The sequence below is a fragment of the Coregonus clupeaformis genome, chromosome 1 (assembly GCF_020615455.1).
Source record: "Coregonus clupeaformis isolate EN_2021a chromosome 1, ASM2061545v1, whole genome shotgun sequence".
NCBI classification, from domain to species: domain Eukaryota; kingdom Metazoa; phylum Chordata; class Actinopteri; order Salmoniformes; family Salmonidae; genus Coregonus; species Coregonus clupeaformis.
The window spans coordinates 12,603,512-12,616,811 of NC_059192.1; the positions used below are offsets into that span (position 1 = coordinate 12,603,512).

General features: G+C 45.5%; 1 protein-coding gene across 1 annotated transcript in view; it reads right to left on the reverse strand.

The window, feature by feature from the left end:
- LOC121586923 (protein kinase C epsilon type-like) overlaps window positions 1–13,300 on the reverse strand; it is a 35,633-nt gene that overhangs the window by 18,917 nt on the left and 3,416 nt on the right. The window contains exon 3 of the mRNA XM_041904020.2: window positions 3,916–3,979. Coding sequence (XP_041759954.1) covers window positions 3,916–3,979 — 64 coding nt within the window. The remainder of the gene's footprint in view (window positions 1–3,915; window positions 3,980–13,300) is intronic.

Genomic DNA, 13,300 nt, shown 5'->3' on the forward strand with positions numbered 1-13,300 from the left:
CAGGGTTTCCCAAACTCGGTCCTGGGGCCCCCCCTGGGTGCACGTTTTGGTTTTTGCCTTAGGACTACACAGCTGATTCAAATAATCAAAGGTTGATGATGACTTGGTTATTTGAATCAGCTGTGTCGTGCTAGGGCAAAAACCAAAACGTGCACCCAGGGGGGGCACCAGGACCGAGTTTGGGAAACACTGTGGTAGACCATTCCATTCTTGTGGGCCGGCTAAGGAGTATTGGTGTCTCTGAGTGGTCTTTGGCCTGGTTTGCTAACTCTCAAAGAGTGCAGTGTAGAAAGTCAGAACATCTGCTGTCTCAGCCACTGCCTGTCACCAAGGGAGTACCCCAAGGCTCGATCCTAGGCCCCATGCTCTTCTCAATTTACATCAACAACATAGCTCAGGCAGTAGGAAGCGCTCATCCATTTATATACAGTCTTATACTCAGCTGGCCCCTCCCCGGATTTTGTGTTAAACGCTCTACAACAAAGCTTTCTTAGTGTCCAACAAGCTTTCTCTGCCCTTAACCTTGTTCTGAACACCTCCAAAACAAAGGTAATGTGGTTTGGTAAGAAGAATGCCCCTCTCCCCACTAGTGTGATTACTACCTCTGATGGTTTAGAGCTTGAGGTAGTCACCTCATACAATTACTTGGGAGTATGGCTAGATGGTACACTGTCCTTCTCTCAGCACATATCAAATCTGCAGGCTAAGGTTAAATCTAGACTTGGTTTCCTCAATCGTAATCGTTCCTCTTTCACCCCAGCTGCCAAACCCTGATTCATATGACCATCCTACCCATGCTAGATTACAGAAACATCATTTATAGATCGGCAGGTAAGGGTGCTCTCGAGCAGCTAGATGTTCTTTACCATTCGGCCATCAGATTTGCCATCAATGCTCCTTATAGGACACATCAATGCACTCTATACTCCTCTGTAAACTGGTCATCTCTGTATACCCATCACAAGACCCACTGGTTGATGCTTATTTATAAAATCCTCTTAGGCTTCACTCCCCCCTATCTGAGATACCTACTGCAGCCCTCATCCTCCACATACAACACCCGTTCTGCCAGTCACATTCTGTTAAAGGTCCCCAAAGCACACACATCCCTGGGTCGCTCCTCTTTTCAGTTCGCAGCAGCTAGCGACTGGAACGAGCTGCAAAAAACACTCAAACTGGACAGTTTTTTCTCCATCTCTTCATTCAAAGACTCAATCATGGACACTCTTACTGACAGTTGTGGCTGCTTCGCGTGATGTATTGTTGTCTCTACCTTCTTGCCCTTTGTGCTGTTGTCTGTGCCCAATAATGTTCGTACCATGTTTTGTGCTGCTACCATGTTGTGCTGCTACCATGTTGTGTTGCTACCATGTTGTTGTCATGTGGTGTTGCTACCATGCTGTGCTGTCATGTTTTGCTGCCATGCTATGTTGTTGTCTTAGGTCTCTCTTTATGTAGTGTTGTGGTGTCTCTCTTGTCGTGATGTGTGTTTTGTCCTATATTTTTTTATCCCAGCCCCTGTCCCCGCAGGATGTAGGCCGTCATTGTAAATAAGAATTTGTTCTTAACTGACTTGCCTAGTTAAATAAAGGTTAAATAAAAAAAGTAAAAGTTTTCCTCCATTTTCGCTCAGCTGCCCACAGCCCTGTTCTGTAAGCTCGCAATGAGTTACTCAGCCAAGGAGCAGGAGGGGAGGGCCGAGCCGGCCGGGAGGAAAGGGGACAGTGTGAGTCATAGGATGAGGAAAGTAGGGTAGAAGAGGCAGAATCAGGAGACAGGAGGGAGAATGATTTAGCAGAAGGGAGAGATGATAGGATAGAAGAGGAGAGAGTAGTGGGAGCGAGAGAACAAAGATTACGATGACGCATGACCATCTGGGTAGGGGCTGAGTGGGTAGGGTTGGAGGAGACAGAAAAGGAAAAACAAAGTAGTGACCTGGAGGGGTGTTAAACAATGTTAAACTTGAGTGGGCAAGTGACAGTGACAGCATGGAATTCAAATGAGGAGATAGACAGGTGAGTGAGGGAGAAAATATAAAATCTCTACTTAGGAGAAATGAGTAGCCCTGTGCCACCACCACGATGACCAGATGCTCTCGAACTATGAGAGAACACGAAGTCAAGTTAAGAGAGAGCAGCTGGAGTAGCAGTGTTCTCTGGGGTGATCCATGTCTCCGTCAGGGTCAAAAAGTAAAGAGACTGAAGGGTAGCATAGGCTGAGATGAACTCTGCGTTCTTGACCGCAGATCCGCAGTTCCAAATGCTGCCGGAGACCAGGAATTCCACATGGGTTGTGCGCGCAGGGTACAGTAAATTCGATGGGTTGCAGCCAAGGGGCGGGGAGCGTCTGTAAAGTCGGGAGAGGAGCGAACAGGTATAGAAAACACATATCGTTCACAAAGCTGCAAAAGAGCAAATGAGATCAGAAAATACCAAGGTAAGATACTCAAGTGAGAGAGTGGTGTGGAGTCTTCCTCTCTTTCCTTCCTCCAACAACTCTGCATAACAACTCTGCTGAACCATCTTATTTTTGGTGATGAGACCGCCGCTGACACGACCTCCGCAGAAAAAAACAGGGCAGACTGAAGTACTGACACTAATTGCTAATTGCCTAGCAGAGGTGAAGAGCACACCTCCCGGTACTAATTGCTGATTGCCTAGGAGATGAGAAACCACTCCCCCTCCAATACAGCCACTGATTACCAAAACAACAACAGTCACAAATTGCCCCGCCCCTTAGTCCTGGTTGATGTGTCAACAATCAGCTGCAAGTTATGAGCAGTCTGCAGTTCTCATACCAAGTAGGCCACTGGGAAGACAGACAGCACTTAACCTTTTACTGCAGTGGGCTAAATCAGGGTCACACAGAGTGTTTCTTGGTAGTCTTAAACAAATCTACTTTGAAACAAAAGTCTACACCTCACACACATGGTTATGGGCAACAACAAAAAGAAGAGACCTGTACCATGTCAGATATAGAGTTGACTTGTATTCAATTTTGAGTTTGCATCCCAATATGACACTTTATATACACCACAGAAGACTGAAATATAACAAAACAGTTTAACATAGAAACACCAATTTTTGTGCTTCAAAAAAAGTAATGTGTATTAATTATGAAATTCTGAAAAATATGAATAACATTCCACCCATGATGCCACTAGAGGGCGGTTTTGTCATTTGACTGCAAGAAATGGAGACAGTAGATGGCCCTAGCTAGCAAAAAAAAAAAAAGATTAAAACTAAACGTATTATCACTCCTGGAGATATCAGGAGTCCTCTAGTTATAGATTCCTACGTGTGAAGTAATTGATGTGAATTAATTGGTAGCTTGTAAACTATATTTTCAGAGTAGATCCAAAACACAGGAAAGAGAGTAGATAAAAGCTCAACAACTACGGTAACGGGAGTGAAGAGGAGAGAATTGTGGAGTAGAGGTAGGAGAATTATAGGAGGATACACAGCAGAAACAAAAGGTGTGAGGAAGAGAGATGATGGAGGGAGGTGGAGGGAGGGGAAGGCAGCGAGAAGAAACCTGCTAAATATACCTCCTCTCTCTCTGTCTCTCTCTCTCTCTCTCTCTCTCTCTCCCCAGTATTTGCCTTATATCCAAATATAGTACATATTAATAATAAGTATATATTATCCTGAATTAGCCAGCTGAACTGGGTGGAAGTTCATGTGTAAGAGGGGGTCTGGGAAGCAGTCTGGCTGCACAAATTAACCAACGTCATCTACAACAGTTAGGCATTAGACTGCAATATCATATAGACCTGGTCACTTACATGTTGAGAGAGAGAGAGAGAGAGAGAGAGAGAGAGAGAGAGCTAGAGAGAGACAGAGAGAAAGATAGAGAGAAAGAGAGAGAGAAGTGGGTTATGGGTAGAGCAGAGGGTTGTGGGTAGAGTAGTTTTACCTTCAGTAGAAGATCCTGACAGATCGATAATTACATAGACCTTCCCCTCTGGTTCTAAATCAACCTGGAGAGAAAGAAATAGAGTCTGTTTTGATATGCAACACACTGTATGCACACATACATATAAACACACACACACACAATTATGTTATGACAGATATGTATCCCCAACCCCCAGACATTCAAACACATATTATTGAGAGGAGCACCTATAGCTTCTGGAGCCATGTAAGAGTTGTCAGTTAATTCTCACGTTTTCTTACCAACATCAGGATTTGAACCTGTTTCTGTAACCTAGGCTTCCTGCCACTCTTCATAGCGTCAATGACAGTTGGTCACAAGTATTTTCCATTTTCCAAATGGAGAGAGAGGGGGGAGGAGAAAGAGAGAGAGAGAGAGAAAGAGAGAGAGAGAGAGAGAGAGAGAGAGAGAGAGAGAGAGAGAGAGAGAGAGAGACAGAGAGAGAGAGAGAGAGAGAGAGAGACAGAGAGAGAGAGAGAGAGAGAGAGAGACAGAGACAGAGACAGAGACAGAGAGAGCGAGAGAGAGAGAGAGAGAGAGAGAGAGAGAGAGAGAGAGAGAGAGAGAGAGATGCCATGTACCAGATGCTCAGCAGGCTCTGCTCACACTTACTGGTCTGAGGCCAAACTACACGACTAACAACATTGGACACTTTATGGAGCACAAAGCCTTCACTATCTCATCCTGGAATATCCAAGGCCTGAGGTCATCTGCCTTTGGCCTAAAGAGCAGGAACCTGGACTTCACCAAATAATTCAGAAATACAGACATTGTCATCCTACAAGAAACATGGTATAGAGAAGATGGACCCACTGGTTGCCCTCTAGGTTACAGAGATCTGGTAGTCCCATCCACCAAACTACCAGGTGTGAAACAGGGAAGGGACTCAGGGGGTATGCTAATTTGGTATAGAGCAGACCTAACTCACTCTATTCAATTAATCAAAACAGGAACATTTTACATTTGGCTAGAAATTCAAAAGGAAATGATCTCAACAGAGAAAAATATCCTCCTGTGTGCTACCTTTATCCTCCCACTAGAATCCCCATACTTTAAAAAAAGACAGCTTCTCCAACCTGGAGGGGGAAATCAATCACTTCCAGGCCCAGGGACATGTACTAGTCTGTGGCGACCTAAATGCCAGAACTGGACAAGAACCTGACACCCTCAGCACACAGGGGGACAAACACATACCTGGAGGTGACAGCATTCCCTCCCCCATATGCCCCCCTAGACACAACTACGACAACATAACCAACAAAAACAGGTCACAACTCCTGCAGCTCTGTCGCACGCTGGGTATGTACATAGTCAATGGTAGGCGTCGAGGGGACTCCTATGGTAGGTACACCTATAGCTCATCTCTTGGCAGTAGTACTGTAGACTACTTTATCACTGACCTCAACCCAGAGTCTCTCAGAGTGTTCACAGTCAGCTCACTGACACCCCTATCAGATCACAGCAAAATCACAGTCTACTTTAACAGAGCAATACTCAATCATGAGGCATCAAAGCCAAAGGAACTAAATAATATTAAGATATGCTATAGATGGAAGGAAAGTAGTGTAGAAACCTACCAAAAAACAATTAAGCAACAACAAATTCAATCCCTTTTAGACAACTTCCTGGACAAAACATTTTACTGTAATAGTGAAGGTGTAAACTTGGCAGTAGAAAACCTAAACAGTATTTTTGACCTCTCAGCTTCCCTATCAAATCTAAACATTTCTAACAGAAAACCAAAGAAAATTAACAACAATGACAAATGGTTTGATGAAGAATGCAAAAACCTAAGAAAGAAATTGAGAAACCTATCCAACCAAAAACATAGAGACCCAGAAAACCTGAGCCTACGCTTTCACTATGGTGAATCACTAAAACAATACAGAAATACACTACGGAAAAAGAAGGAACAGCACGTCAGAAATCACCTGGCCTCACCCTACTAGAATCTGAAGTCAAATGTCTACTGTTTGCTGATGATCTGGTGCTTCTGTCCCCAACCAAGGAGGGCCTACAGCAGCACCTAGATCTTCTGCACAGATTCTGTCAGACCTGGGCCCTGACAGTAAATCTCACTAAGACAAAAATAATGGTGTTCCAAAAAAGGTCCAGTTGCCAGAACCACAAATACAAATTCCATCTAGACACCGTTGCCATAGAGCACACAAAAATCTATACATACCTCGGCCTAAACATCAGCGCCACAGGTAACTTCCACAAAGCTGTGAACGATCTGAGAGACAAGGCAAGAAGGGCCTTCTATGCCATCAAAAGGAACACGAAATTCGACATACCAATTAGGATCTGGCTAAAAATGCTTTCATCAGTTATAGAACCCATTGCCCTTTATGGTTGTAAAGTCTGGGGTCCGCTCACCAACCAAGAATTCACAAAATGGGACAAACACCAAATTGAGACTCTGCATGCAGAATTCTGCAAAAATATCTCCTGTGTACAACGTAAAACACCAAATAATGCACGCAGAGCAGAATTAGGCCGATACCCGCTAATTATCAAAATCCTGAAAAAAGCCATTAAATTCTACAACCATCTAAAAGGAAGAGATTCCCAAACCTTCCATAACAAAGCCGTCACCTACAGCGAGATTAACCTGGAGAAGAGTCCCTTAAACAAGCTGGTCCTGGGGCTCTGTTCACGAACACAAACAGACCCCACAGAGCCCCAGGACAGCAACACAATTAGACCCAACCAAATCATTAGAAAACAAAAAGATAATTACTTGACACATTGGAAAGAATTTACAAAAACACAGAGCAAACTAGAATGCTATTTGGCCCTAAACAAAGAGTACACAGTGGCAGAATACCTGACCAAAATGAAGGAAAGCTTTGACTATGTACAGACTCAGTGAGCATAGCCTTGCTATTGAGGAAGGCTGCCGTAGGCAGACCTAGCTCTCAAGAGAAGACAGGCTATGTGCACACCAGAGCATATGAGCGGAGTGGAGCGGTGAGAATCTCAGCTCCTCGCTCACGGAGCTGTTCACCCCTCCGCTCCCCCCGCTCAAAGCCACATCAGGCCAGTCCGCTCATTATCGCTCAGCGCTCAACGCAGTTTGCATCGCGCTCCACTCAAATCGCCCCCCGCTCACTCCAAAAAAGGAACAAAATCTGCATGTATTTCACTTTTAGCTTAAACCACAGCCTTACTTTATCTCCCCGAATTTGTTGCATACAGACTCATCTCGGATTATCCATTCTGTCTTGAAACGGGGATCGAACACTGACGCTAAAATGAGATGTTAATCAGTATAGTATATTCCATAGCGAATTGACACGTTGTTTGCCAATGTTTCTGCAAAAGCAGCGATGCCCATTGGAAGTGCAGCGTGAGTGTAATCGGTGAGCAGGGATTTGATTTCTGTGACAGCAGGGAGGATCATCCCCAGGTTCCCCAGCTCCTTCTGCATTTTGTCTGTGAGATCTGCTAGTGGTGTCAGCCCACTGACAAGGTGCGTCAGCTGCCGTACTTGATTCAGGGTGATGTTAGCAACATTAGACTTGAGTGTGTTTTGCCATAACGGGTATTTTTGGAACAACCGGATGAACGACTGAATCATCCGCAGCTGGCTGCTCCATCGAATGGCGCAGGCATTTGTGGGGCGGACACCTAATTGGTCGGTTTCCTCTGTGCTCTTGCGTACACTTTTCACCAGGTGCCCGACTTTCACTAACAGCCTATTAATGTTGTCGTGCTCGTTAAAGGCGTTTTTGATCGCCAGCTGAAGCATGTGAATGGGGCATCTCAGATGTAAATTTGACAAAGTAAAGTACTGATTTATCATAGTTTCTTGGGGGGGTGTAGCCCGTTGAGCTGCGCTGGCGAAGTGTTGCATCCCTTCGCGTTCTCCTTTACTCAGCGGTTCATAGTCCATGAAAATCATTTCAAAAAATGCTACATCCAGCTCTCTTTTTCTCTCCCTTGTTATGGTTGGGCCTTTGCGTGCAGTGAATAAACTTTTGAATTCCTCAACCCTTTTCTCTTGTTGCTGCTGCTGCTCCTCTTGCTCTATAAAATACAAATTCATGGATGACACAAATTAAATTAAACAGATGGATTCTGGGTCAGGCTTGAGCATGCTTCAGACTCGTGGTGTGAGCGAGCGAAATTGGAGCGGGACATAGGGCGACGCTCCGTCCTTTTAAAAATGCCGCTCTGCGCTCTGTTCAAAATCCGTCCGCTCACGCTCCACGCTCGCTCCCGCTCCACTCCGCTCATATGCTCTGGTGCACACTGACCACAAAATGAGGTGGAAACTGAGCTGCACTTCCTAACTTCCTGCCAAATGTATGACCATATTAGAGACACATACTTCCCTCAGATTACACAGACCCACAAAGAATTTGAAAACAAATCCAATTTGGATAAACTCCCATATCTATTGGGTGAAATACCACAGTGTGCCATCACAGCAGCAAGATTTGTGACCTGTTGAATGAGAATAGAAATGAGAATAGAAAGGTTCAGAACTTTTGTAAAACATCACAGTACAGTTGAAATATATATGGCAAATAGAAATCCTATATGGATGGTGTTAAGAGATAGATGGGAGGTGTTGAATGGAGTTGAAGGTGTTGAATGGAGTTGAAGGATGGGACTAATAACAAATAATAACAAGATAACTAATAATGTAAGCATATTGTGTCCATAATAAGTATATAGGTTGTATGTTGGGAGCTTTTGGGAAGAGCACAGTTAGAAAGATATGGCATATAGAAGCAAACCGGATGGACATCATGAAAATGATCGGAGAGGTTGAGAGTAGAAGAAGTTCAGGAGCAAAAACAAATAAAATAGAATTATTGTAAAATTGACTGTGTCCATAAAATGTAGATAGTAAGTATAAGCTGGAAGTAGAGGCCTAAGCATTGTTGTTCACTAGTTTACTCCGAGTAGGGAAAGGGTGGTGGGGTTGGAAAGTAATAAAGGGGAGTATATATATAAAAAACATGGGGGATTGGAAGTGATGCAGACAATTACATTGATAGAAGTTACAATCTATCTGCAATATTAAGCTGATCTACCCCCCCCAAAAAAAAATAATAATAAAAGATTTGTGACCTGTTGCTACAAGAAAAGGGCAACCAGTGAAGAACAAACACCATTGTAAATACAACCTATATTTATGTTTATTTATTTACCTTTTTGTACTTTAACTATTTGCACATCATAATATGACACTTGAAATGTCTTTATTCTTTTGGAACTTTTGTGAGAGTAATGTTCACTGTTAATTTTTTATTGTTTATTTCACTTTTGTTTATTATCTATTTCACTTGCTTGTTTCCTATGCCAATAAAGCCCTTAAATTGAAATTGAATTGAGAGAGAGAAGGGAAAGAGAGAGCGAAAGAGAGAGGGGAAAAGAGAGAGAGAGAGAGAGAGAGAGAGAGAGAGATGATAGAGAGGGAGAGAGAGAGAGAGATAGAGAGAGAGAGAGAGAGAGAGAGAGAGAGAGAGACAGAGAGAGTGATAGAGAGAGAGAGAGAGAGAGAGAGAGAGAGAGAGAGAGATAGAGAGAGGGGAAAAGAGAGAGAGAGAGAGAGAGAGAGTGATAGAGAGGGAGAGAGATGTAGCGTGGGATGAGGGTTAAATCCTTGGCTAAGCTCTGGACAGCCATAGATCCTCTTACGCAACGCTCTGCCTGTCATATAGGAGATCTGCCACCGTATACATACACACAGACACACACACACACAGAGCCACACACTCACACACACACACAGAGCAATACATATGTATGTAGGCATAATGTAAACACACACACACAACATTTACATTTACATTTACATTTACATCATTTAGCAGATGCTCTTATCCAGAGCGACTTACAAATTGGTGCATTCAACTTATGATAGCCAGTGGGACAACCACCTTTTATTTTATTTTATTTTTTTATGGGGGGTGGGGGAAGAAGGATTACTTTATACTATTCCAGGTATTCCTTAAAGAGGTAGGGTTTCAATTGTCTCTGGAACCAGATGGCTAAGTTAGAATCACACATTTAGAGACGTTGCCTTGCTGAGATTCACTTTAAGTTCTGTACTGTCGCCATGGACATGACAAAACTAGTTCACCTCATTAATCTGGTTAGCCAATAAGGTCGCAGGGATACAGCCGTACACACACACACACACACACACACACACACACACACCGTATCATTGGGTGTGAGTGTGATCTGTGAGTGTCTGGTGCCTAGGGAACCAAAAGTAGGTTGAAGACTGAATCCAGCCTTAAACACACATCTGAGTTCTCAGTCCCTGACACACACTCACACACACACACACACAGACACACTAACAATTCACACACACAGCTCACATTACACTTAGACTGTGACTGCACCCCTTCCTATCATCCTCTCTCTATCCCTCTTCTTCTCCCTCCAGTCCAGCAACTTCTCTCCCTCCCTTTCTCTCTCTCCATTTCTCTCTCTCCCTTTCTCTCTCTCCCCTTCTCTCTCTCCCTTTCTCTCTCTCCATTTCTCTCTCTACATTTATCTCTCTCCCTTTCTCTCCCTCATCTCTCTCCATTTCTCTCTCTCCATTTCTCTCTCTCCCCTGCTCTCTCTCCACTTCTCTCTCTCCCTTTCTCCCTCTTCTTCTCCCTCCAGTCCAGCAACTTCTCTCCCTCCCTTTCTCTCTCTCCATTTCTCTCTCTCCCTTTCTCTCTCTCCCCTTCTCTCTCTCCCTTTCTCTCTCTCCATTTCTCTCTCTACATTTATCTCTCTCCCTTTCTCTCCCTCATCTCTCTCCATTTCTCTCTCTCCATTTCTCTCTCTCCCCTGCTCTCTCTCCATTTCTCTCTCTCCATTACTCTCTCTCCCTTTCTCTCTCTCCCTTTCTCTCTCTCCCTTTCTCTCTCTCCCTTTCTCTCTCTCCCTTTCTCTCTCTCCCTCTCTCTCTCCATTTATCGCTCTTCATTTCTCTCTCCCTTTCTCTCTCTCCCCTTCTCTCTCTCTCCCTTTCTCTCTCTCCATTTATCTCTCTCCATTTCTCTCTCTCCCCTTCTCTCTCTCCCCTTCTCTCTCTCTCCACATCTCTCTCTCCATTTCTCTCTCTCCCTTTCTCTCTCTCCCCTTCTCTCTCTCAATTTCTCCCTCTCCCTTTCTCTCTCTCCCTTTCTCTCTCCCCTTTTCTCTCTCTCCATTTCTCTCTCTCCATTTCTCTCTCTCCCTTTCTCTCTCCATTTCTATCTCTCCATTTCTATCTCTCCCCTTCTCTCCCTCCCTTTCTCTCTCTCCATTTCTCTCTCTCCCTTTCTCTCTCTCCATTTCTCTCTCTCACTTTCTCTCTCTCCCTTTCTCTCTCTCTCCTTCTCTCTCTCCCGATTTCTCTCTCCCCTTCTCTCTCTCTCCATTTCTCTCTCTCCATTTCTCTCTCTCCATTTCTCTCTCTCCCCTTCTCTACCTCCCTTCTCTCTCTCAAATTAAATGAAATGTGCTTTACTGACATGCATAGGTACATTTAGCAAAAGTAAGGGAGTTTTAAATGCAATTAATCAACAAAATCACTTTTTAAATCACATTTAAATCCCTTAACACCACATTAAAATCACATGCATTGTTTCTGATGACAAGTACATCTCAAGAGATATAAAGTATTCAATTGGTGGGTAAATTAAATTAAATTAAATTAAATTAAACAAAAAGTAATAATGGTATAGTAACAGACATTATCATACATTTTAGAAATATGTATTTCTCTCTCTCTGCAGAGTTTGGGCTCAATGACAGCCTCCAACAAATTACAGCATAGAGATTTCAGCATTTACACCAAACACACACCCACACACACACACCTCACAGAAATAGAGTTCTCAAATGTCACCCTATTTCTTCCCTTTCACTAAGGCCATGCATGACACACGCTAGGTAGACACACACACACACACACACACACACACACACGTGCCTTTGTGCTTGTGTGTGCACAGGACCATTTGTTTGTGTGTGTGTGTGTGTGTTTCTGTGTGTGTGTGTTTGCCAGGGCATCTTAAGCCCAGTCTGCCCTACTTCCACAGCAGGTCACTGAGGGGTGTAGCCAGTGATGTTACTGCCCAGCAACCATCCAGTTATTACCCAGAAGGCCACAGTCAGTGATGTCACCACAGAGACAGGAGAGGAGCAGAGCGGAGAGGGGAGGAGCGGAGAGGGGAGGAGAGGAGAGGAGCGAAGAGGAGAGTAGAGGGGAGGAGCGGAGAGGAGAGTAGAGGGGAGGAGCGGAGAGGAGAGTAGAGGGGAGGAGAGGAGAGTAGAGGAGCAGAGAGGAAAGTTGAGGGGAGGAGCGGAAAGCAGAGTAGAGGGGAGGAGAGGAGAATAGAGGGGAGGAGTGGAGAGGAGAGTAGAGGAGTGGAGAGGAGAGTAGAGGGGAGGAGCGGAGAGTAGAGTAGAGGAGCGGAGAGTAGAGGGGAGGAGAGGAGAGTAGAGGAGCGGAGAGTAGAGGAGCGGAGCGGAGAGGAGAGGAGAGTAGAGGGGAGGAGCGGAGAGGAGAGTAGAGGAGCGGAGAGGAGAGTAGAGGGGAGGAGCGGAGAGGAGAGTAGAGGAGCGGAGAGGAGAGTAGAGGGGAGGAGCGGAGAGGAGAGTAGAGGAGCGGAGAGTAGTGGAGAGTAGAGGGGAGGAGCGGAGAGGAGCGGAGAGGAGAGTAGAGGAGCGGAGAGTAGCGGAGAGTAGCGGAGAGTAGAGGGAAGGAGCGGAGAGGAGAGTAGAGGAGCGGAGAGTAGCGGAGAGTAGAGGGGAGGAGCGGAGAGGAGAGGAGAGGAGAGGAGAGGAGAGGAGAGGAGAGGAGAGGAGAGGAGAGGAGAGGAGAGGAGAGGAGAGGAGAGGAGAGGAGAGGAGAGGAGCAGAGGAGAGGAGCGGAGAGGAGAGGAGAGTAGAGGGGAGGAACAGAGAGGAGAGTAGAGGAGAGGAGAGTAGAGGAGCAGAGAGGAGAGTAGAGGGGAGGATAGGAGAGTAGAGGGGAGGGGAGGAGCGGAGAGGAGAGTAGAGGGGAGGAGAGGAGAGTAGAGGAGCGGAGAGGAGAGTAGAGGGGAGGAGCAGAGAGGAGAGTAGAGGGGAGGGGAGGAGCGGAGAGGAGAGTAGAGGAGCGGAGAGGAGAGTAGAGGGGAGGAGCGGAGAGGAGAGTAGAGGAGCGGAGCGTAGAGGGGAGGAGCGGAGAGGAGAGTAGAGGAGCGGAGAGCAGAGGGGAGGAGAGGAGAGGAGAGGGGAGGGGAGGGAGGGGAGGGGAGGGGGGAGGGAGGAGAGGAGAGGAGAGAGGAGAGGGAGAGGAGAGGAGAGGAGAGGAGAGGAGAGGAGAGGGAGAGGAGAGGAGAGGAGAGGAGAGGAGAGGAGGAGAGGAGTG